Below are 24,922 nucleotides of genomic sequence, written 5' to 3' on the forward strand. Positions count from 1 at the left end.
TAAACTCACATGTGGGTATTATTCAACAGGCTCAAAATAATTGTGCATACATCAGCTGGATTTTGCCACCGATGCTCTAAGTGAAAGATTTCCAGTCGCGTGAAAAATCCCTGCACAGCCTCCGCTGCACCCTTGTGTGCGCTTGTTTGTTTTTATTTCTTTATTCCTTTATTTATTTATTTATGACATCTGCAGGAAACACCTGCTCATGGAGACCAAATATAACAAACACGCAACAACGACATTAAGGATGAGTTTCTACTCAGCTGCACTTTAAATATAATGCTTGTGGACTACTTGAAAGACATTCTGACCTATTAGGACTGGTTGTCACACCAAAACCCAATATTTTACTGCACAGTTAGATGGACTTTTCTGTTGATTTACCACCAACTCCCTGCATGGTTCAAGCTCCTCTTTCTGCTTTCCTGTGAGCTCTTCAAGAATAACAAAGCAGGGATCTGGGTCCTTGATCGGGGCTCAGGGAGTATCCTCAGTTATGCAACACCCCGTCCGGATCTGACTATTCGTTTTGTGTGTGAGTGGGTTGGGTCGTGCTTGTTGGGCGGTTGAGCAAGCTAATTCCTTGGGAGAGCGTTGTTAGCCTGGATCATTTGGGGATCTCACAGGGGAGAGGCGTTGCTCCGGTCTCTCATCAGGCAGATGACAGAAGACTACGTGCTCTGCATGCTGCTCCCGCCGCTGCCATGATAGCCTCACTGCGCAGGCCATATCTCTGCTTCATTTACTCATTGTCTGATAATAACAACTGTCTCCTTTTAGCTATACTCAATTACATCTTCATTATCTCACTAACTCGCTTAAAATAAACCAGCATTGAGATTTCAAGTCTGTGTGACATTTATTACCAGGATCATGAGTCTATAGGTAAGGCCTGCAAGGAGCACGCTATTTATTATGCCTTCATCTTTCAGGACCATTCACTGTCTCATCATAATATCAATTCATTTTAATTTACCAGCTAATGGACTCAGAACATTCATTATTTAGTCTGTCTGCTTTCTAAACAATGACTGCCTGACACAGTGACCTCTCACTTTGGTGCGCTGTCAATCAAACACCTGTTTCATAGTAATGAGCGGACAAACAATGGAAAGGTGTTCCCGCAAGACAAAGTCATATATTACATCTGATCCCATGAAAGAGTGATCTAATAAAAAATCGTGCAACATGACAACGTGATTAGCCGCTTGTTACTTTCAGTGTACAGTGAAAGTGGTACTGTGAGCTTGCCTGGCAGCTGCGTCCTGCCGGCAACACCAGGAGCAAAGTTACAGATCTGAGGCACAGCATGGGGAAGTGAACTTAAGAGAAATTCCTTTTAATTTCACCTGCACAGCTCCATCGCATTTCCTGCACTGTCGCAGTTCCCCGCCTTCAGTCTGAAAACAGGATGTGTACTTCTCGTTTGAGGGAACTTCCATCATGCCAGAGCCAACTTTGTGACTACGCCGTACAGCTTTGGCCTCCATTAGTCATTCCCTCTTTTCTCTGAAGGCGGAACTGGCAACAAAGAATGAGCGAGTCACCCTACGCTGCCCCTGTGCATTTCCCTTTTGTGTGAACACTCTCTTGTTCCCTTTCAGCATCTACAGCAACATCAAATGTGAAACTTATTTGCTCCCACTTCTGCGCACTTCTCTCACTTCAGCTCGAGTCCAGCTTTTCAGTGTTAAACAGTTGGCCAGATTTCAGATGAGAACATTTGGTACAAAATATCTTTTAATGAGACACACGCAGACAGAGAACGGTATCTTAACTCTTCAGCCTTGTTTCTTTTGAGCTTTGACATGCTGTCAGATGAAATAAGTCCAGCAAAGCTGTCTAACCATTATATTATTGCCAGTGCTGGAGGTCATATCAGCTAGCTGTCTGGAGATTTCTAAGGCGAGAACAACGGCAATCCAATAAACTGCTGGTTGCTGACATCTATGCTTCCAACAGGCAAAAAAATTAATAAATAACATCTCTTGTTGGCGCTCATTGCCCTGACACAAAAGTCTGTGTAATTACAATAAGATGTCTCACTGAATATTTCAAATTGATGACTGATGGACTTGGTTTCTCATTTAGCCTCAGTCTAAACTCAAATGTGGCCATTTCACAACAGGATTAAAAATAACATCGCCTACATCAGCAGAAATGTACTGCTGATGTCTCACAAAGTAACATTTGAAGTCACAAGTGAAAAATCAGTTTTTTTGACAGCTGTGGGAAACACCTGCACGTTGATGGCACTTGCTTCACCCGCAGTCTACTTGAGTGGGATCGCAGCAGAAAGTAAACAGCAATTCTTTCAGGTGTGATTTGAAGCGGAGCAGCTTGCCTTCTTCACTTCAGAATTAAAGGAACGCCATTAACAATATTACAACATAAATTTTGTAATTTAATTTGTAATTTATTTATTTATTTCAAAACAGGGACAGAGCACAATAAGACATTAATATTTTACAAGAGAATATGCATTGTGCCAGGTTGTAGCAACTTGCTATTTTCCACCTGTAGTCCCTGGGCAGGTTGGAATACTACATAAAAATTAGTATAGAAAAAGAAAAAATAAGTAAAAGAGCAGAACAAAGCAAAGAGACATTAGATAAAATCGATAAATAAAAACATGGAAGTAGATTCAACAGAGCACGGGATCTGGAAATGAAAGATATAGGGTTGCTTTTTTTCTCACAGCACAACTCAACCACTTCCTTTTCATCATGTGATCACGTGGTGTCTGAGATGAAATCGTGGTTTTCCTGAGTTGCTGGCAGAAGCAAGACTCCAAGCACAATCAGAGCAGATGTACAGGAAGTATAAAAGCGAACAAAGACAAATTGAGGAGGGGCTGCTGAAGGTTTAGCTAGGCACGCTAAAACAAAAAACAACAGTAACCAAAACTACTGTACTACCGTATTTGAGTTCTCGACATAGGTTGAATTACACATAAAAAAAAAAATGAAACCAAATTAAATTGAAAGTGTAGCTTTATTTATGCATTCATATTTACAAAATCGTTAATTAAAAAAAGGAATATCAATAACAACTGTACACGAGAAATATCAGACATTTGATTTCACATAACAGAACTGAAGCCCCTGGATTTCAAATTGCTATTAATACTAAAGTGCAGATTTAAATTTAAAACTAGGATAACCCTCTTTAAAAATACATTACAATGGAGATTTAAGGCCATTTACTGGCATAGCACTTGTGGGAATTGTTAAATGTGACATAATCATGCTCTCTATACTCCAGGCAGTGTTTTTTTTGTCATGTGCCTGCACAGATGAGGCCTTTGCTCGTTTTTAAGAGAAATATGTCCCACATCTTGAACCTGATGCTGCAAGGACGGTGTGTTGAGGGTGTTCCTGTATTTTGAACTTGAGTGCCCTTTTAATTTTTCAAGTTAACCTTTTCTCCTGAAGCGACGAGCCCAGCATTTACACCATCTCGCTCTCTTTCTCTCTCTCTCTCTCTCGCCCTCAGGTTCACATCTCTGCAGATTGTCGAGAAAAAGGCAGCACTTAGACAAAAGAAGACTACACAAGCACGTATCAAACACACAAAAAACATAGTCTGACCGAACGATCAGGCTTGAAATGACATAGGGAACATTCAAATGAATTTGCAGTATTCGTTTTCTCTGTATTTGCACTACTGATAACATCAGATGTTGATTTTGATCTTTGTTGCCCGTTTGCATGCAGGGAGACATGCATGTGCTCATGGGCCTCTAATGTGCAACTTTATTAGTCCTGATAGGAAGATCATGATGCTTGTATAGTCTAGTGTGCTATTAGTACACGAGGGCATGTAGACAGTACACCTGAGTCCCCAGACAAAGCATTTACACATAAAAGATGTTCAGATAAACAAGAACAGGATCTTAAAGGTTCCTGCTCCTTTCTGTTATCAATGCACTTTGTCAGTGTCTCTACCGCCATAACGCGCTGCAGTTTGATGGTTGTCAATTTAAGTGAGAGAAAAAAAGAAAAACGTAAAGACAAAATTGAGTGGAATACACACCAGCAAGTTCCTGGTCCAACATGTCGATGAAACTCTCAAGCTCTCTGGTGTCTCCCATCTTAGCTGCCAAAGGACAAAAGGAAAAAAGGATTCAAAGAACTGCAGAAAAAGCAGGAAATGGAACACATTTTTTGCAGGGAAATGCAGCTCAGTTCAGTGGTATTTCCTTCATCTCAAGATGTATTTAAGTTCCAGAATGACACGTGAACCAAACTGTGTTTGGTATGGTTAAGATATCCTCAGTTTAATTTCTGCAAACGGAGATAAAACTGATCCTTGAACCAACGAGGCAAGGCAGGTTTATTTCTATAGCACAATTCAACAACAAGATGATTGAAGATGAAGTGCTTTACAAAGAGACATTAAAAAATTATCACATAGTAGAAAATTTTAAAGAAAAAAGATTGAAGATGTAAACAAAAAGATGGAGAGAAAAAAGAATAATAGATAAAAACAGTAGTTAACATATGATTAAGTTTTGAAAACAAAGCTTAAAATTAACAGTGCATATTTGGAACTTCATTCAAATGCAGCTGAAAATAGGTTTGTCTCCAAACTGGATTTGAATAAACTGAGTGTTTCAGCTGATCTGAGGCTTTCTGGGAGATTGTTCCAGACATGTGGAGCATAGAAGCTGAATACAGCTTCTCCATGTCTGGTTCTGGCTCATATACTGAGGCTATAGTCCTCCTGCAGTGGTCGCATTTTGAATCCCCGCCTGCGTCGGCCTGACTGGGTCAGGAGGTCACTGATGTATACCAAAATAGGACCAAACCTGGACCATTCAGAGCTTTATAGACCAGAATCAGAAGGACAGGCAGCCAGTGTAAAGACCTCACAGCTGGACTGATGTGGTCCACCTTTTTCGTCTTAGTGAGGGCTCGAGCAGCAGACTTTTGACTGAGCTGCAGTTGTCTAACTGACTCTTTAGGTAGATCTGTAGAGATACTGTTACAATAATCAAGCCTATCAACTAGGATCTTTACTGAAAATGTGACTTACTGTGCATAAAACAATGCAGACAAAAAGCCACTTTCTGGTCAGTCTGTTGTGTTAATAAGTTGAAATTCGAGTCTGTGCATGTAAATGCATCAGAATAGAACAGCACTAAGTCATTGGGAGACACAAGCCTGTCTCCCCACCGCATAATAGCACAACTAAGCCTTGCAGGAGGCTTTAAAAGAGAGGTGCTGAGACGTTACAGCCACAGCGGGAGGGGCAACGTTGTGTAAAAACAAAAGACCTCAAAGTCCAACTTAGAGGGTTTGTGTATGGTTCTGATAGGGATCAGAGCAAAAGTGATAGTGATCACGGCTATCAGGGTGGAGATGGGCTGACAGGAGGCTGCAGTACCTTTCGGAGCCAGAGTTATGCCTGCTGTGTGAAGCTCCTCCTCGCTGGTGTTCAAACTGTTTCCCATAGAGGCTTCACTGCCTGGGGACAGAGGGAGCGAGAGGAAAAAATAAGCACTATGGACACTCAATTAATTCATATGATCAGAGGCAATGACAACAATATTAGGAGTTTAAGCAGATGCTCATAATGATAACATGCTCTAAATTGAGAGTAAATTCCTGTTTGCAATTGATTCCCATATGTCATACCATGAAACTTTAAGGGGCCAACATACTTTAAATAATGACAATGCATGGGAGCAGAGTGCTGGGGGGAAATAACTCTTCTTTTAACCATTTACAAAAGTGCAACAATAGCCAGGAAAAGAGACAATTACAAAAGATGGTTTGTACCGTAACTACAGCTCATTCGTGTACACAGCTATTGTCATGAGCAAAGCAGCCACTTTTGTCGAAGAGCTCAGGGACGTGTCCTCTTCTAGCACCAATTTCATGCAAATTAGAAGTGCCAAACTGCAGTTGTTTGAGCTTATAAAGGGACTTAACTGGTGCCCAGAGAGACAACATTCAATGCCACTCACCGGTAAATGATACATCAAAAAAAGGAATTTGATTTTTCTATTCTGCATCTAAAGCAAATGCTAACTTATTGCCCTGATTTCAGTTTCTGAGCGTCGATTCCCTTTTGACTCACAGTAGTCAGAGTCCTCAACTCCACCGTCGTCACCCAGACCCGCACGAGTCTTGGCCTCGTGCAGGACGTTCTGGTAAGCATGATGTTTGCTTTGAGAAGGAGCTTTCAGCTCCTCCACCACATCCTGGAACTCCTGCAGCAACTCACCCAGCTCCGACTCCAAGTCTGCGGAAAATGTGACAGCAGTCGGAAAGAAATCGCACACTCCACTGAAGAAAGGGTTTAGGACTGCCTCAACTTATTGTATCAGCATACAAATTAGTAAACACACTGAAAAGAAAAGAAATCCCTAATAAACGTTTAGTGAATATTTTTTTAAATACAATAAACTTAGAAACACCCTCAAGGTGAGAATGAGTGAAGTTAAGCAAAACCTAAAAGCAGCTGGTGTCTTCTTTGTTTGGCTTTATCAGAGAACTAGTTATATTAGAACAGAAAAAATTAAAGAAAATGATTTAAGAACAGTATGGCATAGAAAAGAGACACCCAATAAAACACTTCAGCTTAGTTTGAAAAATATTACATTAGAGATCAATATGCCAGGCTGTGGGCTGCAGTAAAAAACATTTAGGCAATATCTTGAATATAGGCATGTTATGAAATAATGTATAGTACAGTATCATCCTATTTACCATTTTATGAGTTTAAAATGAGAATTTTAACAATGCCTTGAAGGAAGAAGAGAAAAGGAAAAACAAAAATAACAGATGATATGATTTAAAAACTTTGTCTTAGAAGTTCTGGAAAGATTATATGAAATACTATAATACTTTTAGACAACAAAATTGGTAATATAGGCTTCAAATTATAGCCTGTCATATTCACCAGAAGAACGTGGCGCAAACACACGTGAAAATGATTTGAAGTGATGACTTTTTAACAAACCTTTGGTTTTTTTTTATCAGGGTGATGTTATAAATGAAAAATCGAATGGAAACTCCTCAGTTTAAGGGCAAGGCAAGTTTATTTATACAGTTCAATTCCCTGGTAGTTCAAAGGAGCCTACTTCACAATAGAAAATGACATAAAGAAAAAGTAGAGTAGGCTACGACTTTGTTACTCGAGCTGAATGTAAACTGTTACCCTTCCCCATCACTGCGATCATTTAAACATCTAAAATTAATGACTCAAGTAGTCGTTGAACTCACCCGCGGTAATGTCTGAGGACATGCTGGAAGGCTGAAATAAAACACCAGCAAGCTGTTGTGTGTCTGGCTCTAAAGCGGCTTAGAGCTGACAGGCAGCACTGTAATGTGTAGTTTTATTTCAGAGCCCTCTCTCCGCCGCCTCTCAGCAGCCAATCAGCTCGCAGAAAAACCCCAGCCCTGCTGTAAGTGGAAAAGCTGAGGGGGAAAGTCAATCGGAAACATTAACGACGCGTTACGCAAATGACAGACCTGTAGTAGAATGAGGAAGAACAAAAAAAAAAAAACTGGCAAATACACCGGATAATGAAACTGAATTTAAAGATTTCAGGCCGATTGCTCTAACTTCCATTTTGGGAAAAGGCTTTGAGAGGGTCATAAGCAAACAAATCACAATGTCTGTTTCTGGCTCCTTAGATCATCTTCAGTTTGCTTATAAAAGTCAGAGGGGAACTGATGATGCGACCATTAACCTGTTTAACACCCTGGCCAAACATCTTCAGTTCCCCAATCCAGAGCCGGATTAACGGAGAGGCAGAGTAGGCACGTGCCTAGGGCCCGACAGGGGGGGGGGCCCAGACAGAGGGGAAAAAATATATATATATATTTTTTTTTTTTTTTTTTTTTTTTTTTTTTTTGTCTGCACACATATTAATGGTTGATAACATGCCGGTAAAAACCTAAGGCATATATATATATGTGCATTATTACTATATTTAGTATACATACATATATATATACGCATACATACGCACAGGGCCGCCGCAAGGGATGTGCGAACCGTGCGACCGCACGGGGCCTGGCGCCCCAAGGGGCCTGGCGCCCCAAGGGGCCTGGCGCCCCAAGGGGCCTGGCGCCCCAAGGGGCCTGGCGCCCCAAGGGGCCTGGCGCTATGGGCCGTTTTTTTTTCCCCTATTTTTTTTTTTTTTCTTTATAAATATCAACAGTCACGTTCCATTACAGACTGTGCATATCAATAAATATATGTGCAATGATGCGAGTGTCTGTTGTTCAATCCAATGATCAGACCAAGCGCAGACACAAGCTGCTCTGATCCAGACGGGTGGAGTTGGAACAAACTGTCACACAATGTCGAGAAAACGAGACAGATTCAGGAAATTTCCATCAGGGGATGAAAAAAGAAAAAAACTAAAGACAATGGAAGAGTTTAATGCCTCTCTGAAAGGCACGTTTGATAAATTTGTTACAAAAATCACGATCCGCTCGGGTCTCAAGCAGCCGTGGGGCCCCGCGCCGAGGTAAGCCCAGATGATGATGAGGCAGGGGAAGGTATCCAGTATTTTGCTAATTGGAGAGTTAAAATTGCGCATAGAGACACCAGATCCGACCCGAAAAACCCAAAAATTTCGCGCGCGCTCGCTACGCTCACGCGCGAGGGCCACCCTGGCTATTTCACACAGGGCCTCGCAAATCTCTCTAACGGCTCTGCATACGCATACACATACAGACATACATACTACAGCACACTTTGTCTTACTGCAAATTGTATTGGTCTTTGTAGATTTGACTTCTTATTTAACTATTCAATTTAATCAACACATTTAATTAAGATTTTCTGCAAAATGCTCACAATCGATAAGATAAGGATCATTTAATAGCATTTAATAGAGCATTGTAATAACGTATAAATAATACAAATCTAAAAATAGTCTGATAGACTGTTTAATATACAACACATGACTTATTTTGGAATACAAAGAACCAACTTGACTATGACTTTGCTATGTAAAATGTGAATTAAGTTTTATTAGTAACTTTGGTAAGTTTAAGATTTCATAAATAACATCGATGGAGGGGGGCCCGAAAATCACAGTCTGCCTAGTGTAGTCCATTTATTTAATCCGGCTCTGCCCCAATCACTTTGCCAGGTTACTTTTCATTGATTTTTCTTTGACTTTTAATAGCATGCAGACAGAGGTGTCAAAAGTATTCACATTCATTACTCAGATAGAAGTATAGATACTAGAGTTTAAAAATACCCCTGAAGAAGTTGAAGTATCAACTCAAGTTTTTTACTCAAGTAAAAGTATAAAAGTACTAGTTTCAAAACTACTTAAAGTATAAAAGTAAAAGTAATGCAAGGGGGAAAAAAGCCATTAAGGACAAAAGCCCTTGAAAATGAATGCATCTTAGTATAATACAAATATATTAAAGAACCATATATGTGTACTATTGAGCATTAACATGTGTTTCAGAGAGCAGAAGATATGATGACTAGTTTCCTATAAGTATTGTAATGGTGCAAAAAGTCAAACTTCAGAGGCATGTTATCATTTATCCTAAACTTTATTGGAATGTACATCCAAGTTTAGTTGCAGGAATCTGAGGGAACGGATGTAAGAACAAAACTGGACAAGAACATCTGAAACAACCACAACCAAATTCACTCTATCCGGATGGAGCAATTTAACTGGATAGTTTTTTTTTAAAGGCCGAAATGAAATAGAGTAACGAGGCTGTTTTTAAAATGTAAGGAGTAAAAAGTACAGATAATTGCGTGAAAATGTAAGGAGTAAAAGTAAAAAGTCATCTGAAAAATAATTACTCCAGTGAAGTATAGATAACCAAAATGTCTACTTAAGTAAGGTAACAAAGTATTTGTACTTCGTTACTTGACACCTCTGCATGCAGATACACATCCTCCTGCAGACTAATTGACATAGGGGTAAATGGAGGTATTGTACATCCGTTCAGAGATTTCCTCTCTGACCGCCCTCCACAGGTCCTTGTCACCTTGTCAATGACACTCGTTCTAACATCACTGTGCTTAACACAGGTGCTCCGCAGGGGACAATTTCATCACCCTTACTTTTCTCATTGTACACAAATGAGTTCTAATTGGATCAAGAGAAATTTAGTCTGTTTAAGTATGCAGACGATATGGCCCTGGTTGCTCTACTTAAGAAGGGGGGATACAGTTGGTGAGAGCACATATAGAGGAAATGTGTCTTCTCTCCATAACTGGTGTGATTTGAGCTTCTTGGAGATTAATGTGACGAAAACAAAGGAACTGGTCATGTTGGAAAAAGATCCTGTGCAGCCCCTTACAAACAAGGATCACAATGTAGAGGTAGTAGGAGACTTTAAATATGTAGGTACCTTTATTGACAGCAATCTTAACTTTAGTAACAACACTGACCACATCTTTAAATCTTGTAATCAACGGCTACATTTACTACGCATGCTCAACTCTTTTAGTGTGAGCAAGCAGATTATGGAGACTGTCTCAGAACCTCATAGAGGTTAACCTTAACCTTTAACATGGCAATGTGGTACGGCAACCTTAACACAAAAATAGATGCAAACTACAAAGAATAGTGAATCTAGCCTAAAAAATAATAGGGAAGACACAGAGAAACTTAAGTGGTATTTATAAGGAAGTGATTGGGGGAAAAAGCTGCTAGGATAGCAAATGATCTTACTCACCCACTCTGCAGTGAGTTTAAATTACTTCTCTCAGGTAGACAGTACAGTGTACCGAGGGCTAACCGTAACATATTTAAAAACGCATACATTGCCAACGCCATTAAGGCACTGAATGAGAGCGCGTCTCACTAGACCTGTCTTTTATTTACATGCCCTTGTTGTTCCTCCTTTTTTGCCACTAAGATGTTTTGCATGTAAATGTTAAGTGTTTGTTGCTGTGTCATGTTACTGTTGTTTTTGTATTATGAGACAAAAGACAAATCTAACTAACTAACTAATTAACTAACTAACTAACTTTATATTTTCTATCAAATCAAACCAAATTCTCACGTGACAGTAACATTGCATTTTCCCACAGTGACATACTTGAAAAGAAGGCACCTAGTTGGAAAAGAAAGTTGCCCTCCAGTCGAACAAAAATACTATATTCTCTAACGCGGCTGTAAACGGTGCAGTACCCTGCTCTGCCTGTAGAGGCCGCTCAAAACCAACACTGGAGGCGGAGGGCAGTATTTCCTAATTATCTGTTACCTGTTAATACTGAATAATAAGTAAGTCTTTTAACTGCTAACCAGACAAAAAGTCACCATGCTGAATGGCCTTTTATATTGTAAAATAACTATAGCTTTGATCAATTTAATAGAGCACTGTATATATTCTATACATTGTGCTATTATAGGAATAGTTTAACATTGAGCAATTTTAGTTCTAAAATACATCATATTTTACAACATCCTAAAACATCAAAACAGTCACTTTTTTTAACTTGTTTTTCTTATCGGTGTCAATTTCCTGACAAATTTTAAAGATGCTGTTCAAATTCCTTTAGTCCTGCAAGGAACCAGAAGCAAAAAAAAATGTAAATCAGCAGGAAAGTCATGATCAACTTTGAATACATGATACAGATGTTTGAAAGACTGCTTAAACAAGTATGTTTGAGCATATGTGATCTGACATCAAAAGAAAAAAATGTTGTGTTATTTACACAAATCCAACACACCTTTCAGCTGTAAAAAGAAAAGATAAGCAGGAAACTAGGCCCTTGCAGGTAAACCCGTTTTTCCTCTGATAAGTGAGTCAGATAGGAGGGGCGTCTAAGAGGCATCAGATATACAGGTTTAAATAGGCTGCTTGGCTGCCTCTGTTCTCAATGATCACTCGCTGCCAGGAGACCTAGGTGGCATGTCTAAAAAGCAATGGGATATGGGACTCCTTATAATATGAACTGGGCTGGACTACTGCAGGTCAGTATTTGTTCCAGTTGCATATTATTACTGTCTTTGTGTTTTTGACTGGTAGAAATGGCAAATGAAATGTTATTAAGGAAATCGTTAAAAAAGAAATACACTAAATGTGTGCCAGAGACACTTATTGATCGAGATTTTTAGATTTTAGAGAGATTCTGCACACTCAGAATCTATTAACCTTAAAGGAAGGATTTAGATATGTGAAATGTGTGTAATGGGTGCCAATATGCATGCAACAGTGCCTACTTGCTACTTGCTTTTTGATTTAAGTGCACCATTTCATTCTCATAGTAATTGTTCGGGTTAAGTACCATCCATTGTGCAGTTGTTTGTTATTCAATGAACTCACTGAAGCTTGAAGTTTAAACCATAATCATCCAGGAAAATACCTCTGGAATTTGTAATTGTTTCAAGAGAAACTGAATCGAAACTTCAGGTAGATTTTATCACAAAAAAGAAAACAAATCTTTATTTTCTTTTTGTTTCAGAATCTGCTGCCTGTGGTCCTCATCCAGCAGATTATATGTGGCTCCATCCTGCTGTCTGTCCCAGAGGAAGTGGAGCCAGACACTCTGGTTGGATCACTGAGTGAACACTTTTCACCTCCGTACCAGCTGCTGACCCAGGAGTATCTGTGGATGGACAAAGACAATGGGAATATCTACACTTCTAAGCAGAAGCTGGATCGTGAGGATCTTTGTCCAGAAGAGACAAACACTAAGGAGTGCATTATTCTGCACAATGCTGTTGTGGGACCCTCAGAGGACCTTATACAGTTTAATGTGATCATAAAGGACATTAATGACAATGCACCGCATTTTGAAAATAGTCAAATACATTTGAATGTGCCCGAGGACGTGACTGTCGGGACCAGTTTCTTGTTGGATGACCTGGCCTCGGACAGGGATATTGGAGATAATGGAGAGCTGACATACCACCTTCAAGGTTCTGATGGTGTTTTCACTTTAAAAGCCGAGGAAGATGGGAATTCGGTTGCGCTGGTTGTACAAACAGCTCTGGATAGGGAGACTCAGGATCTTCATCAGATGCAGCTAGTGGTGACTGATCGGGGTGCACAGCCTTTAAGTGCCGCAGCAGCTTTAATAGTCACAGTGACAGACGTTAATGACAACTGTCCGAGCTTCAGCTCTGACAGCCCACGTGCAGTCACCGTCCCCGGAGACTCCCCAGAAAATACCGCGATCACTCAGGTAATAGCCACAGACCCAGATACAGGTTCAAATGCTGATATTGTTTATTCCTTCAGTCCCAAAGTCTCTGAGAGGGCCAGGGCCCTATTTAGCCTTGAGAGTAATACTGGAAACATCAAACTAAGACAAGACCTCCAGAGTGACAGGTCAGAGGAGTTTGTGTTAAAAGTGTTAGCCATGGGTCTTCACTGTCCCCCAGTAGACATTCAGGTAACTGTATCTATGCTCCCCAAGGCGAAGCAGGAGCTCACGATCAAGATCGGGTTCATAGCCGAGCATCAAAACGAGACCATTCTGTTACCAGAGAACCAGCCCCCCACTGGGTTAGCTGTTTTAGAGCTTGAGGGTGACAGCATCTTTAAAGTATCATCTATTGCCATTGAGGGTGACGTGCCTTTCCTTTTGAGCCCACAGAATGGCAAATATCTGCTTTCCACATCAAAGTCTCTAGACTATGAGATAAAAGATGAATATCACATTTCTGTGGTAGTTCATAGCAGATCAGGTGAAGGATCTTTGATCATCCCATTTAAGGAAGTGATCAAGGTGTATGTGGTAGATGTAAATGATAATGCCCCACATTTCTCCCAGCCTCAGTACCTGCTGGAAGTTGAGGAAAACAACCAGCCTGGAATGTTGTTACTGTGGGTGTCAGCTTCTGATGCAGACAGCAAATACAACGGGAGGGTGACCTATAGGCTGGAGAATTGTACATCTGACATCTTTAACATCGACTCTGTGACAGGTCAACTGTCTGTGTCAGCTCGTCTGGATAGGGAACAACAGAGTCGACACAAAATTATCGTTTTGGCTCGAGATAGTGGCTCTCCTCCCTTGGAGTCCAATGCTACTGTAATTATTCGTGTTCTGGATCAGAATGACAATGCACCTGTTTTCCCGACCCAGCACTTCATCTTTTTCGTTCCTGAGAATGCACCACCGTTCACCCAGGTGGGAAGAATAGAGGTTAAAGACCCTGACGAGGGAGAGAATGGGAAAACAGCCTTCTATGTCGTTAACAGCAGTGCACTTTTTGTTGTGGATAACGTCCCGTGGATGCTACGCACCACCAATAACTTAGACCGTGAGACAAATGACCGCCATGAGCTCTACCTGTTGGCCAGCGATAACGGGAACCCAGTGGCTTTGACTTCCACGGCCAGAGTGACTGTCTTCGTGGAGGACGTCAATGACAACCAGCCCAAAGTGATCCTTCCCAGCAGCAACTCCTCGTGCCTGACTGTCTCCCCTGCAACCTTGGCTGGTACAATGGTGACAAAGATTTATGCCATCGATGAGGACTCGGGACTGAATTCGGAGATCACATACGCTATAGTGACACCAGAACCAGTGCCCAACAGCAGCCCCTTCGAGGTGGACTCAAGATCAGGGAACATCACTTTAAGTCATCAGCTTCTAGGGAAGGACATGGGAATGCATCACCTGTTTGTAGTAGTAAGAGACAGTGGCAAACCAACTCCACTATATACCACTGTCTGGGTTAATCTTTTAGTCAATGAAAGCATGGGGAACTGCTGCTTGGAGAGGGTGCCTACATGGGTGGGACCATCTGATTTTGTTTCACCCTCAAAGGCTCCCATGTGTGACGGGGAGCATTTTAGATATGCAAAAGTATTTTTTTTTGCTGGCGTGGGTATGATGATGGCATCTGTAGTTTTGTTCTTGGTAACAGCTTGTTTATGTATAAAATGGAGAAGTGGAAAACAAACGGACAAGAGGGGATACACATCGGAGAATGAGATTCCACTCAGACTCAAAGACAAATACTATTCTGACAAATAACAGAATAAAGGAAAAAAACTATTATCAGGATGAAAAAAGACAAAAAAAATAAAATGTTTGTCTGCAGTAACTTTTATTTTAATTAGTCATGGCATGAATCTGATGCAGAAGATTATGCAAGCATTTTATCAACAGCAAAACTGAAAAATCTGGCAGTGATCATCCATTCTCCGATAAAGGTCCCTGTGAGCTACAAGGAAAGTATGAAAAAGCAATCTGATAAAAAAGAATTTCAGGTTGGCAGCAGAGACCTGTATGACTTCCTTGTTTATTTGAAAAAAAGTCAAGTCATAAGGGATGTTTACAGTTTAATCTGGAAAAATACCACAGATCAAAGCAGAGGGACAAACCCAGTATCGGCTTTTTCCTCTTAGTGATTGTTGCCCATAACCTTCAGGAATTAATTTGAGATAGTCATCTGCTAAACTGGCTGGTGCTCTCTCAGAGTTCTGTCTCTGGATTATGGATAGTTCAGTATTTAGACAAACAACAGGTTTAATGTTCCTATAGTGAGGAAGTGATGAAATTCTCTAAAGAAGTAACTCAGAGGGGAGACAGCAGTTGCAGACACGTGAGAGGTGGTATGAAGAAGCTCTACCAGAATCTCAAGTCTCCGCCTTGTACCTGTTGCCTGATAGTGCCAGCTCCACCTACAGGGTTGGCGCGCACCCAAAAGCTGCAAAACCTACCGTACTGGACCCAGTTTTCCTTTCAATTTCCATAATGGACGTCTGGAGTGAAATCACGCTGCGTACAAAGAAGTCTTTACAAAAGCCAGTTGGTTTCATGTTCTACTGAAGCATTCAGTGAACCATTGAGATCTAAAGCAGGTTAAATGGTGCATGAAATATGAATGAGCCAGTACAATGCACTTACAAACCTGAAAACACACAATCGCAAATACAAGGTGATGTTTTAACTCTCAGAAACAAATACTTTTTTTTTATTTTTACAGTCTCATAAACTATTAAGTCATGTTTCCAGTGTGCACCTGGGTGAAAGGAAAGAAGAAAAGCAAAGAGGCAGAGCCTGTAAAACACAATGTACAACAACCTGGTTAGTGGAGAACAAAGCTTGTATAACATGAGTACTGTCTCGGAGGATTTCTGAGCTAGCGGCTCAAAAATAAATAATCTAATAGGGTTCTCACTGTGAGACTAACTATGATAACTGAGAACAAATAAAGAGCTGTCCAACCAAATTACAAATTGAACTAGTCTCGATGGAAGAGGACTGATAGATAGATCACTGGAATAAAACAGACAAATGAATAAAGCATTGTATTTTGAAATATTTTTGCCAAGCCAAACAGCCATGTTTAAAAAGTGTTTTATTTATAGCTTATTCTTGATTTAGAGAATGCCTTTTCTAGAAGAAATTATGTGTGTTGTTTCTGTTAGAACTGAAGCTACTGCTGTTGCAGGAGGAAGCCTGCCATCTATTGGACATGAGTAAGGGATAATCCGGCACTCCATTGCTGATACTGGGCCGGAGGGTGGGAGTGAATCATAGGACATTCTCTCACTCTCTCTAACCACTGTCAGGTTGCCTGAGATCAGGAATGTGTCCATGCTGCATGCTGCTCTGCTCAACTCAAAGCACATCTCATTTAACTCAAATTATTTTTTTCTTCTCAGTCTGAGAATATTTGATTGTGGGATAGAAAAAGAAAAAAAAAAACAAGTTGGAATTGGCCCAAATACTCAGTGGATTATTTGTGATTTTAAGGCTTAATAAGCACATTATTTCTTTCTTGCTTGCTTTTTTTTGTCTTTTCATCAAATGAGACTGCTTTCATGATGTAGATATAGCTATTGTACTCTCTGTATCCTGTTCCGCTTAAAAGACTCAGTTATGTACACTGTTGGTCTGTGAATGCTCTATTTTCTAAACATTCCAACATGCATCTATTGAAAAGAGCAAAAACAAAGATCATATCAGTTTTGCCAGTTTGAATGTCAGATTAAAGGCTCCAGCAGGCTCCTGTGACCCTGAGTACACAGAAATGCATGGATGGATGGATGGATGGATAGATGTCAGCTTTCATGTTGAGCAATGTATTGTACTGCCGTCAGATATGATCTGACAGTTTTCTAACTAAGGACAGCATTGCCTGAGTGTTCACAATTTATTTTATGTTTCTTTAACTTACATTAAAATGTACCTGATATGTCTGTCGATTTTGTTTAAACATTTTTACATTTTGTTTTACAACAGTGTATGTATATGTTTTTATTTATCCTTAATCTAGCGTTAATTCTCAAACACATTAAAGCCTAAACTTGGGCACTGGTCATGAGCTGGACACAGCTTGAGTCATGGCATTTGCGGCATGGGTCAGATGTGGCCAAGTTATTAAATAAATAAAAATAATGAATAGATAGGCCATTGCTGATTGATTTGCGGCTTAGGTTAAGCAACAATGTGCACTCTGAGTGAATCGTTCAAGTCTAAATGTGGACCAAGGACAACTTCAGATGGGATTCATGTTTGGATCAAACAATCTTGTCTATAAATGCATAAATGTTTTTCTTTGGTTCAATGAAATAAAAACGTATTACACGTTTGTGATGCATGCCTGTTCACTTACACTACATGTATTTCTCCGTTTGTGCCACATGGTCATTGATTTTATTTTTTATTTATTTACATATACATACATACACACATATAAACACATATAAACACACATATATATATATATATATATATATATATATATATATATATATATATATGTATATATATATATGTGTGTGTGTGTGTGTTTTTTAATGGGGGTTGCCATAAGTTGTGAAAAGCCATTTCATATAAGAATAAAACTTTTCCATGGGAAAGAAGGGAAAAAAAACGACTGCCCACTTCTGTATTTGCATAAGAAGTCCCACGTTTCTCTCTTCATGCAAATAAGCATTAACAATGAACTTACTAAATGTCTGCAATTTAAGAACCCTGACCTCCTCATTATTCCCCGCCCTGAAGTTCATTGAAAAGCGACATTGTTTCTTTAAGATTGCACTTGCAGTCATCGGTGGCTCTGTCCATTGTTGGGGAACAGAACGCCAGTTGAGATTGATATACGGGGGCTGCAGGGCAGAAGCGCATATCATCAGCGGACCAGCTGCGGTGCAGGCGGCGCTACTAGTAAACACGTCCTGAACGCATCCTTCCAGACATGGGTAAGAAACTCCACACAACACTATTTACTCTCTCCACATTTTATACATTTTTTATTATCCAAACAAAATTTGATTACACTTGAATGGATTCTTAAATCGGGAGAAATAAGAGCGCGTCAGGAGTTATCAAGTGTATTTTTCTGGCAATTTATAGGGCATCTAATCGCCGGCTGATATTGTGAGACTTATCTCAAACTTGGGAGGCTCTTCTTGCATCTTTTTTCGGTTGTTGTCTTTCTTAGTTTTACGACAAGGGAGCTTGACCTCAGGTTTTCATTTTCATGTTTATATGATTTAAAAGAGACTTTTCGTCGTGGTCACGGACGGGAAGATGAGCCTCTCCCGCCTGTGATGTCTTAATTAGTTAATTGGAACAAGGTGCACCTGGAGGCGCGTGAGCTGAACGATAAACTTAAATAAAATTTAAACTTTCTCTTGACATAAAGTGAAGAGAAAATCCGAAGTGCTCAGGGAATTGTTCAGAAAAAATCTTGAAGGTGCTCTTTGGTGTTGGGGAAAAAAACACAATATCTTGTCAAAAAGGGAGTCCAAGGCACTCTTCTTCTGGAAAAATATTAAAAAGCCTGCATTGAAACATGGCTAATAAGTTTAAAAACATGGGAGTAGAGACCCACGCGTTTCGGCGCAAGCCTTCTTCAAGGGTTCTTCAATGTCCTCTTGACATACTTTTACTTGAAGTTCTTCATTTATGGTGGCCAAACATCCTTGTGCTTTTAGAAACTGTTTTATTTTTCTTTGCCTACTTATGAATCACAACTGAGCTTCCTAACTTTTTTTTAAATTATTATAATTACTGTCTTTCATACTTTACAAGTCATGTTATTGAAATCACAGAGGTCACACTTTGCATGTCACTGATTCAGACAGCCAACAAAGCCTTGTAGATGTGTTCAATTAAACAGATCCGTCTTCCCCTTGTGCCATCTGTATTTACTGTAATGGTACCAACCAGTCTGTCTGCTCCCATTGTGTGTGTCTGTGGATGCCTGCATTCATGCGTGTAATGGCACACATGTACACAGTTGCATTGTTTGTTTTCGATTTCCATCCTCTTCCAGCACTGCCAGCTCCCCACTATCATTTTCCCATTTCTGTTTGTCTCCTCAGAAGGAAGTCTTGAGTGCGTGCATGTGTGTGTCAAGCAAAGGGGTGCCTCCGGCCTTTGTTTGCTTGACATTGGTGGCCCTTGTAGCCCCACGATGCTGTGAGACAAAGACTGTTGTCTCTCCAGTCACAAAAGCAGCCTCTCTGTCTCTCCTCCTTGTGCTCCCTCTTTTCTCACACTCTTCATGTGGGCTGGTGAATGGAGTCAGGGTGTGAGGTGGGGTCAGGGCAGACGCATCCCTGCGCCTTTGGCCCTCGGCATCTATCCAAACGGCACATGACTACTTGGGGTGAAGAATGCACTGCGAGTGAACTCCGAGAAGCAGCTTAATCTGTAGTTACAATGATAAGCAAGTCTCAGAAAAGTTGCTTGTTTTTGTCTGATTAACCATTATGGTTATCTGTTTGTGTGGGTGGCTTCGGTTTTGGTTGTGTTGAGATATCCATCTCTGGGGATGTCTGCCTCCCTCCCAGTGCTGTAAAATATGGAATTCAACCCATTAAAGAATAACCTCTCGCTGCTCTGAATGAACGTTGAACTGTTTTTATGGAAGCCACTTCAGACACCAGTCACTGCGACAATTCATATAGTATTAACAGTTCATTCTTTCTGATTGACGTGTCTGTGCTGTTTTGACTCAGGTTGCTATGACTGCTGTATGCGCTGTTTGGGTGGGGTGCCATATTGCTCCCTCGTCGCCACATTGCTCTGCTTCTCTGGCATTGCCCTCTTCTGCGGCTGTGGACACCAGGCGCTTACAGAGACGGAGAGACTCATCGAAACGTACTTTGCACGTAACCTCCAGGACTACATCACCCTCGCCTTCATGTAAATTGTTAATCTCTATATTGTTGTCACCAGTGATACCTCTCAGGCTGTAGTTGACCCTATATTGTTGTCTGTTTTCTTTTCCATCTCAGCATTCAATATTTCCAGTATGTCATCTATGGTTTGGCCTCCTTTTTCTTCCTTTATTGCATCGTGTTGCTGGCTGAGGGCTTCTACACCACAAGCGTTTCCAAGCAAACCTTTGGAGAGTTCAGGAGCACCATGTGTGGCCGCTGTCTCAGCTCCTCGGTGAGAGAGTCCAGAGGGAATGAGCAAAGGGAACTAAAGGGATGCTTGGAAGAAAAAGAAAGCAAAGATTTGCATATTGTGTGTTTGTGGGATGAAATTCTAAACAAAGGGTTAAGAAAAAAGTTTCTCACCCGCTCACTCAGTGGACATCTAATGGGATAACTCACTCAAAAACTCTTGACACAATCTCGTCACTTTGTCTTGGATGTCACAGTCGGAAAACGTCTCATTCAGTGAGTCGTTTAGATCTGACATCACAGACCCTGATCTGTGTAGAATTATTCAGCCTTCTCATCTTCCCCCAACTTCACCTCATGCTGCTTTTGCTGTACCTCCAAAAGTGGATGGTGAAAAGCTGTAACAACTGTTTATAAAGAGGTACATCCTGCAGGGGAGGAGGTTGAGAGACTCACTCCACCCCATAAAACCTAAAACTAGAGTGCTATGAACAGAGCTGTAAAGATGAGGTTAAAAAGGCTATGCTTTATTGTATCTGTGGGATTTTGGCCAGACTATATCATACATTTCACTAAAAGACAATGTATCCCTTACATGAACTACATCTGTTTATTAATTTTGTTTTATTCTGTTCCCCCATGTACAGTTTATAGTGATGACATATGTACTTGCTGTCCTGTGGCTGCTGGTGTTTGCGTTTTCGGCCTTGCCAGTCTACTTCTTCTACAACATGGACGCAACCTGCAAGACCATAGATGTTCTGACTGAGACCCCAGCAAGTATTAACCAGCTCTGTGTTGACGCAAGGCAATATGGTGAGTTTCCATCAATGGCAACTTTACTGTCTCGCACACATAATATTAATTTAATAGACGATGAGAAGTTTAACTCTTAAATCATCTAACTCTGTGAGGCTGCACCTTCAGATGCCTAAATGCTAAGTCGGCATATTATAATGAAATGATAGCCCACTTATATTTAGTAGATACATGTTCAACATGTTCACATCTCACTTATGTTTGTAAGTAGAATTATAAAGTATATTTAGCTCGAAATACATATTCAAGATGAGGCTGATTCATAAATCCTAATATTGATCAATGTTTCCTATGTACTAATGTACATTCTATAGCAAAGTATTTAGTAAATGAGACATTGCTTTAAAAATCCCAAAATGCTGTGTGTGCTATGAGTCTGTGGAAAACCTTATAGCCATCCAGGCAACAGCTGTCGAGAGTGAAAGTGCCAGCAGACCCACAGGCCAACACTTCCTTTCTAGAGTGGAGCTAAAAATTCATTTACAACACAATGAGCCACGCTGTCGCACTGGGTGGCTCTTGCTTCATTACCATAAACATGAGCTCCGTATCCTTTTTCTTTTTTTTTGTCCCACATACACTGTCTTCAGGGTGTAAACACTAACACATCAAATGTGTAACAATCTCCAGCTGAAAATAGATCCTAATGCAGACGCTCTTGTTTCCAGTTTGTTTGAAAAGTTCATTGCCCAGCTGTTTTTCCAGGAAAAAAAATAAATATTTTTTTTTTTATTATTTTTAATGATCAAACAATATTGTTGTTTTTTGCTTGTGGGAATTATGCCTTGGGATCTAAAATGCCTTCAGTTGAGAAATGTTACATATATTACTGTTCTTTGGTGTTTTTCATGGGGTGTATAGATATTAAGAATGAAAGGACATCATGTAATTTTATTAACACAAGCTAGTTTGGGTGTCGTTTTCCATCAGGGCTGTTGCCATGGAATGCAGTACCAGGGAAAGCTTGTGGCATGATCCTGTCCAATGTTTGCAAAACCAGAGAGGTAAGAACCAGCACCAAGTTCTGCGGTGCATTAGTTTATCTGACGTTACATTAATTCACATTATCATTTATGCAAAAATCTCCTCATCAGTATCAAATGACCTATGACCTGTACATCGCTGCCTTCGCCGGTGCGGGCATCACTCTCTTGGCTCTGGTGAGTGTTTCTGCCGACACTGGGGTCAGTTTGGTGCACAACAGAAGTGTTTATGGCTCATGTGACTGAGTGACGCTCAAAGTGTAGGCAGCAAGGCATCTCAGGCCTCCATGACTGATGACTTTTGTACTATTGCTCTCTGTTCCTCTTCGTCAGCTGACACAAGCATCGTAATAGTGCTGTAATGTCTGGTCCTGTTCCAGCCATGCAGGCAAATGGAGTGCCCATTATACTCGCATGCTTCATTGCAGAAGCTGTTATATGGATCATATCTGCCATCAAGTTAAAGCCATTAGCACAATTGTTTCATTCCTGTTTGTGAAGTTCCAGGATGTTGTGGGTTTTTCATCTCTTCACTCCCTTTTTTCTGATTCTTTCTTTCTGTTTCTGTTCATCTTTTCATAGCTGACATATACTGTGTCAACCACCTATAACTTTGCGGTTCTGCGGTATCTTGGGAGAAAGGGCATAGGTCCACGGTGTTAGCCACCCGGCGTCCTGTCTACTCTGTCGCCACTTTGCCATCATCATGGGGGATCTAAAGGAATGGCAACACCTTTCACATCCTCTGCACAAAACCATCTGAGGTCATGGACTCTTATATATTGTGTTTTTTTTTTTTATGTTTCTACTTCTAAGGATGTAATTTGTTTTTCCTTTTCTCTGTGTTGGAATGGGTATAATTGCTGCTTTGACCTTCAAGTCATATTTTCCTTTTCACATCACCAAAACATTTGTAAGTTATTTTGATTGTTGATTATGGGGGCTAGTTTTCTAGAGTTAATGTCATCCTCCAGTTTCAGTCTAAACTTAAATAACATGGCACTAATAGATTAACATTTGTAAGAAGTGATCAACAGTTGGCAACTTGTCCAAGCAGAATGCAGCTGTTACACAGAATGGGTATTGAAGGTTACCACAGCTGCCACTCCTCACATCTGGTCACCATGGAGGCAGACAAGCATGCAGTTGCAGTCTCACGCTGACCTCAGGACTTTTCTCACGGGCCGGAGAAAAGCCACAACAATGGAGTCACGCCTGTCTCACAAGCTAGCCAATCAGGAGCTGGTTCGGGGGCCACCTGCGCCATGAGCCTCTGCCAGGGTTACATTACATGTCAAGGGAGTGGGCCCTTTGGATAAAGGAGGGTTAGACCTCTGCAAAGCCTCAATGCAACTCCTCTGGGACCTCAACCCCCCTGCGCCCCCATCCACCCTCAAATAATGGAAAAGATGGATTAAGAGTCAGGCATCTAAAGGAATTGAAATGGTTTTTGGTAGCTCGTTACTGACAGAGGGAAAGTATTGTTTAGATCAAGTGAGGTCTGAAATTGTTTCACATAATTGTGAGATGCCAAGAGCACTAGGTGTTTACTTATGAAGCACCCTGATGGTAATTAAACCAAAAACACTGCTATGGTGTCAACCCCTGCCATGACGGCATAATTGAGGTACTTTTATAGAGTGTCTAATTTTTGTATGTAGTTATTGTATAACACATCTTAATGTAGCTAAATGAGTCCTACTTTAAACTTTTTGTAAAACTAGCAGATCCTGCTGCAGCATATGAAGTAATTACTCTTTTTGGTGAAATCTTACTTAGCTGTGAGTGTGTATGTCAGGTGATGGCTCGCTGGTAGAATTATTATTTTTTTTTTCCTCTTTCATCATGCATCAGTAATTTTAGTATGTGAAATTGAATGCATTGAAGAGTTTGTGCACAGTGCCTTTGAAACCATTTGCTCTCTGGAAAGCACAGGACCTGCTGTAGTGAGTGTAAATCTGATGCTCCCTCTTTGGCTTTCTGCCACATGTAGGGGCCAAAGTGTGTTGTAAGGTGTTTTGTATTTTCTCCTTGTGTCCACAGGTGCACTGTTGCCTCCACTTGGCTGTGTACCAGGTATATCTGAAGATGCTAAGGCACAAGGTGAAAGAGGAGAGGAGAGGCTATGAGCTGTATAGAAGGATGCAGAGAGACAGAGGAGGGACATTGTGCTCTCCATACTCTCTAAATACGTTTGACATCTCCTGACACCAGTAGAGTTCTGCTGCAGGAGCTTTCAATAACACTTTTTAGTTTTTTCATCTGAATGAACCTTCAGTAGTGTTCAAGTTTAGTATTATTACGTGTTAGTTTTGTTAAACAGATTCCCTTCATTGTTTGGATGTTATCTTTAAAATATTGGCTATGGTTGCTATATTAGATTCTCAGTTGTAAATTGGTACAAATGCAGTTGGACAATTTTGCTTTTTCTAATCTGGGCTCAATGCATTATTTCATATGTGCTGTATGTGACCACTGGACTTCTTCAAATCAGAGATTTAGAAAATGTAAATCAGAAAAGACAGACATGATGCTTTTTGTTTTGTTTTTTTGTCTTTCCTTTGCCCAGATCTGATTTTACAGTGTGCACTGCATACACAATATCCTTTTAATGAAGGGAAAATAAAGATGCAATGCATGTTTTGATCTTTGTTTTTAGTGAAGAGGAACAGTGTTCCCGTCTCCCGAAGCCCACACACACGCTTGTTCAGTGACACTCGAGATCTTAAATTAAATCAACATGTTCTTAAGAGTGAAAGTTCAAGATCCACCTTTTAGTAACAAACAAAATGCATTACTGCAGATGAATTTTTTTTTTTTTTTTTTTACTAGTTAAAATGC

The 24,922-nt window shown here is 40.4% G+C and overlaps 3 protein-coding genes across 3 annotated transcripts; 2 read left to right on the forward strand and 1 right to left on the reverse strand.

Annotated features, from left to right (window-relative positions):
- Positions 1 to 2,978: 2,978 nt before the first annotated feature.
- si:dkey-27i16.2 (regulator of cell cycle RGCC-like) lies at positions 2,979 to 7,388 on the reverse strand. Its single transcript, XM_061725057.1, has 5 exons — positions 7,236 to 7,388; positions 6,088 to 6,252; positions 5,392 to 5,472; positions 4,039 to 4,101; positions 2,979 to 3,508 (listed from the first exon to the last, which is right to left on the reverse strand). The coding sequence occupies exons 1-5, from the start codon at positions 7,255 to 7,257 to the stop codon at positions 3,501 to 3,503; spliced, it is 339 nt and encodes a 112-aa protein (XP_061581041.1). The 5' UTR covers positions 7,258 to 7,388; the 3' UTR covers positions 2,979 to 3,500.
- Positions 7,389 to 11,844: 4,456 nt separating this feature from the next.
- pcdh20 (protocadherin 20) lies at positions 11,845 to 17,506 on the forward strand. Its single transcript, XM_061725058.1, has 2 exons — positions 11,845 to 11,923; positions 12,415 to 17,506. The coding sequence occupies exons 1-2, from the start codon at positions 11,876 to 11,878 to the stop codon at positions 14,938 to 14,940; spliced, it is 2,574 nt and encodes an 857-aa protein (XP_061581042.1). The 5' UTR covers positions 11,845 to 11,875; the 3' UTR covers positions 14,941 to 17,506.
- A 467-nt stretch (positions 17,507 to 17,973) lies between these two features.
- LOC133446873 (myelin proteolipid protein-like) lies at positions 17,974 to 24,856 on the forward strand. The gene is made up of 7 exons (XM_061725060.1): positions 17,974 to 18,119; positions 19,887 to 20,073; positions 20,166 to 20,322; positions 20,927 to 21,095; positions 22,029 to 22,102; positions 22,193 to 22,258; positions 22,664 to 24,856. The coding sequence occupies exons 1-7, from the start codon at positions 18,116 to 18,118 to the stop codon at positions 22,742 to 22,744; spliced, it is 738 nt and encodes a 245-aa protein (XP_061581044.1). The 5' UTR covers positions 17,974 to 18,115; the 3' UTR covers positions 22,745 to 24,856.
- Positions 24,857 to 24,922: the final 66 nt, after the last annotated feature.

Source organism: Cololabis saira, chromosome 7 (genome assembly GCF_033807715.1).
Source record: "Cololabis saira isolate AMF1-May2022 chromosome 7, fColSai1.1, whole genome shotgun sequence".
NCBI classification, from domain to species: Eukaryota; Metazoa; Chordata; class Actinopteri; order Beloniformes; family Belonidae; genus Cololabis; species Cololabis saira.

Coding starts and splice junctions, on each gene's coding strand:
- si:dkey-27i16.2 (XM_061725057.1), bottom strand. CDS start 7,257: ATGTCCTCAGACATTACCGCGG. Junction 5,473..6,087: donor AGTTGAGGACTCTGACTACT/GTGAGTCAAAAG, acceptor CTCTGTCCCCAG/GCAGTGAAGCCTCTATGGGA. Junction 4,102..5,391: donor CATAACTCTGGCTCCGAAAG/GTACTGCAGCCT, acceptor GTCCTTTGGCAG/CTAAGATGGGAGACACCAGA.
- pcdh20 (XM_061725058.1), top strand. CDS start 11,876: ATGGGATATGGGACTCCTTATAATATGAACTGGGCTGGACTACTGCAG. Junction 11,924..12,414: donor ACTGGGCTGGACTACTGCAG/GTCAGTATTTGT, acceptor TTTTTGTTTCAG/AATCTGCTGCCTGTGGTCCT.
- LOC133446873 (XM_061725060.1), top strand. Junction 21,096..22,028: donor TGTTGACGCAAGGCAATATG/GTGAGTTTCCAT, acceptor GTTTTCCATCAG/GGCTGTTGCCATGGAATGCA. Junction 22,103..22,192: donor ATGTTTGCAAAACCAGAGAG/GTAAGAACCAGC, acceptor TCTCCTCATCAG/TATCAAATGACCTATGACCT.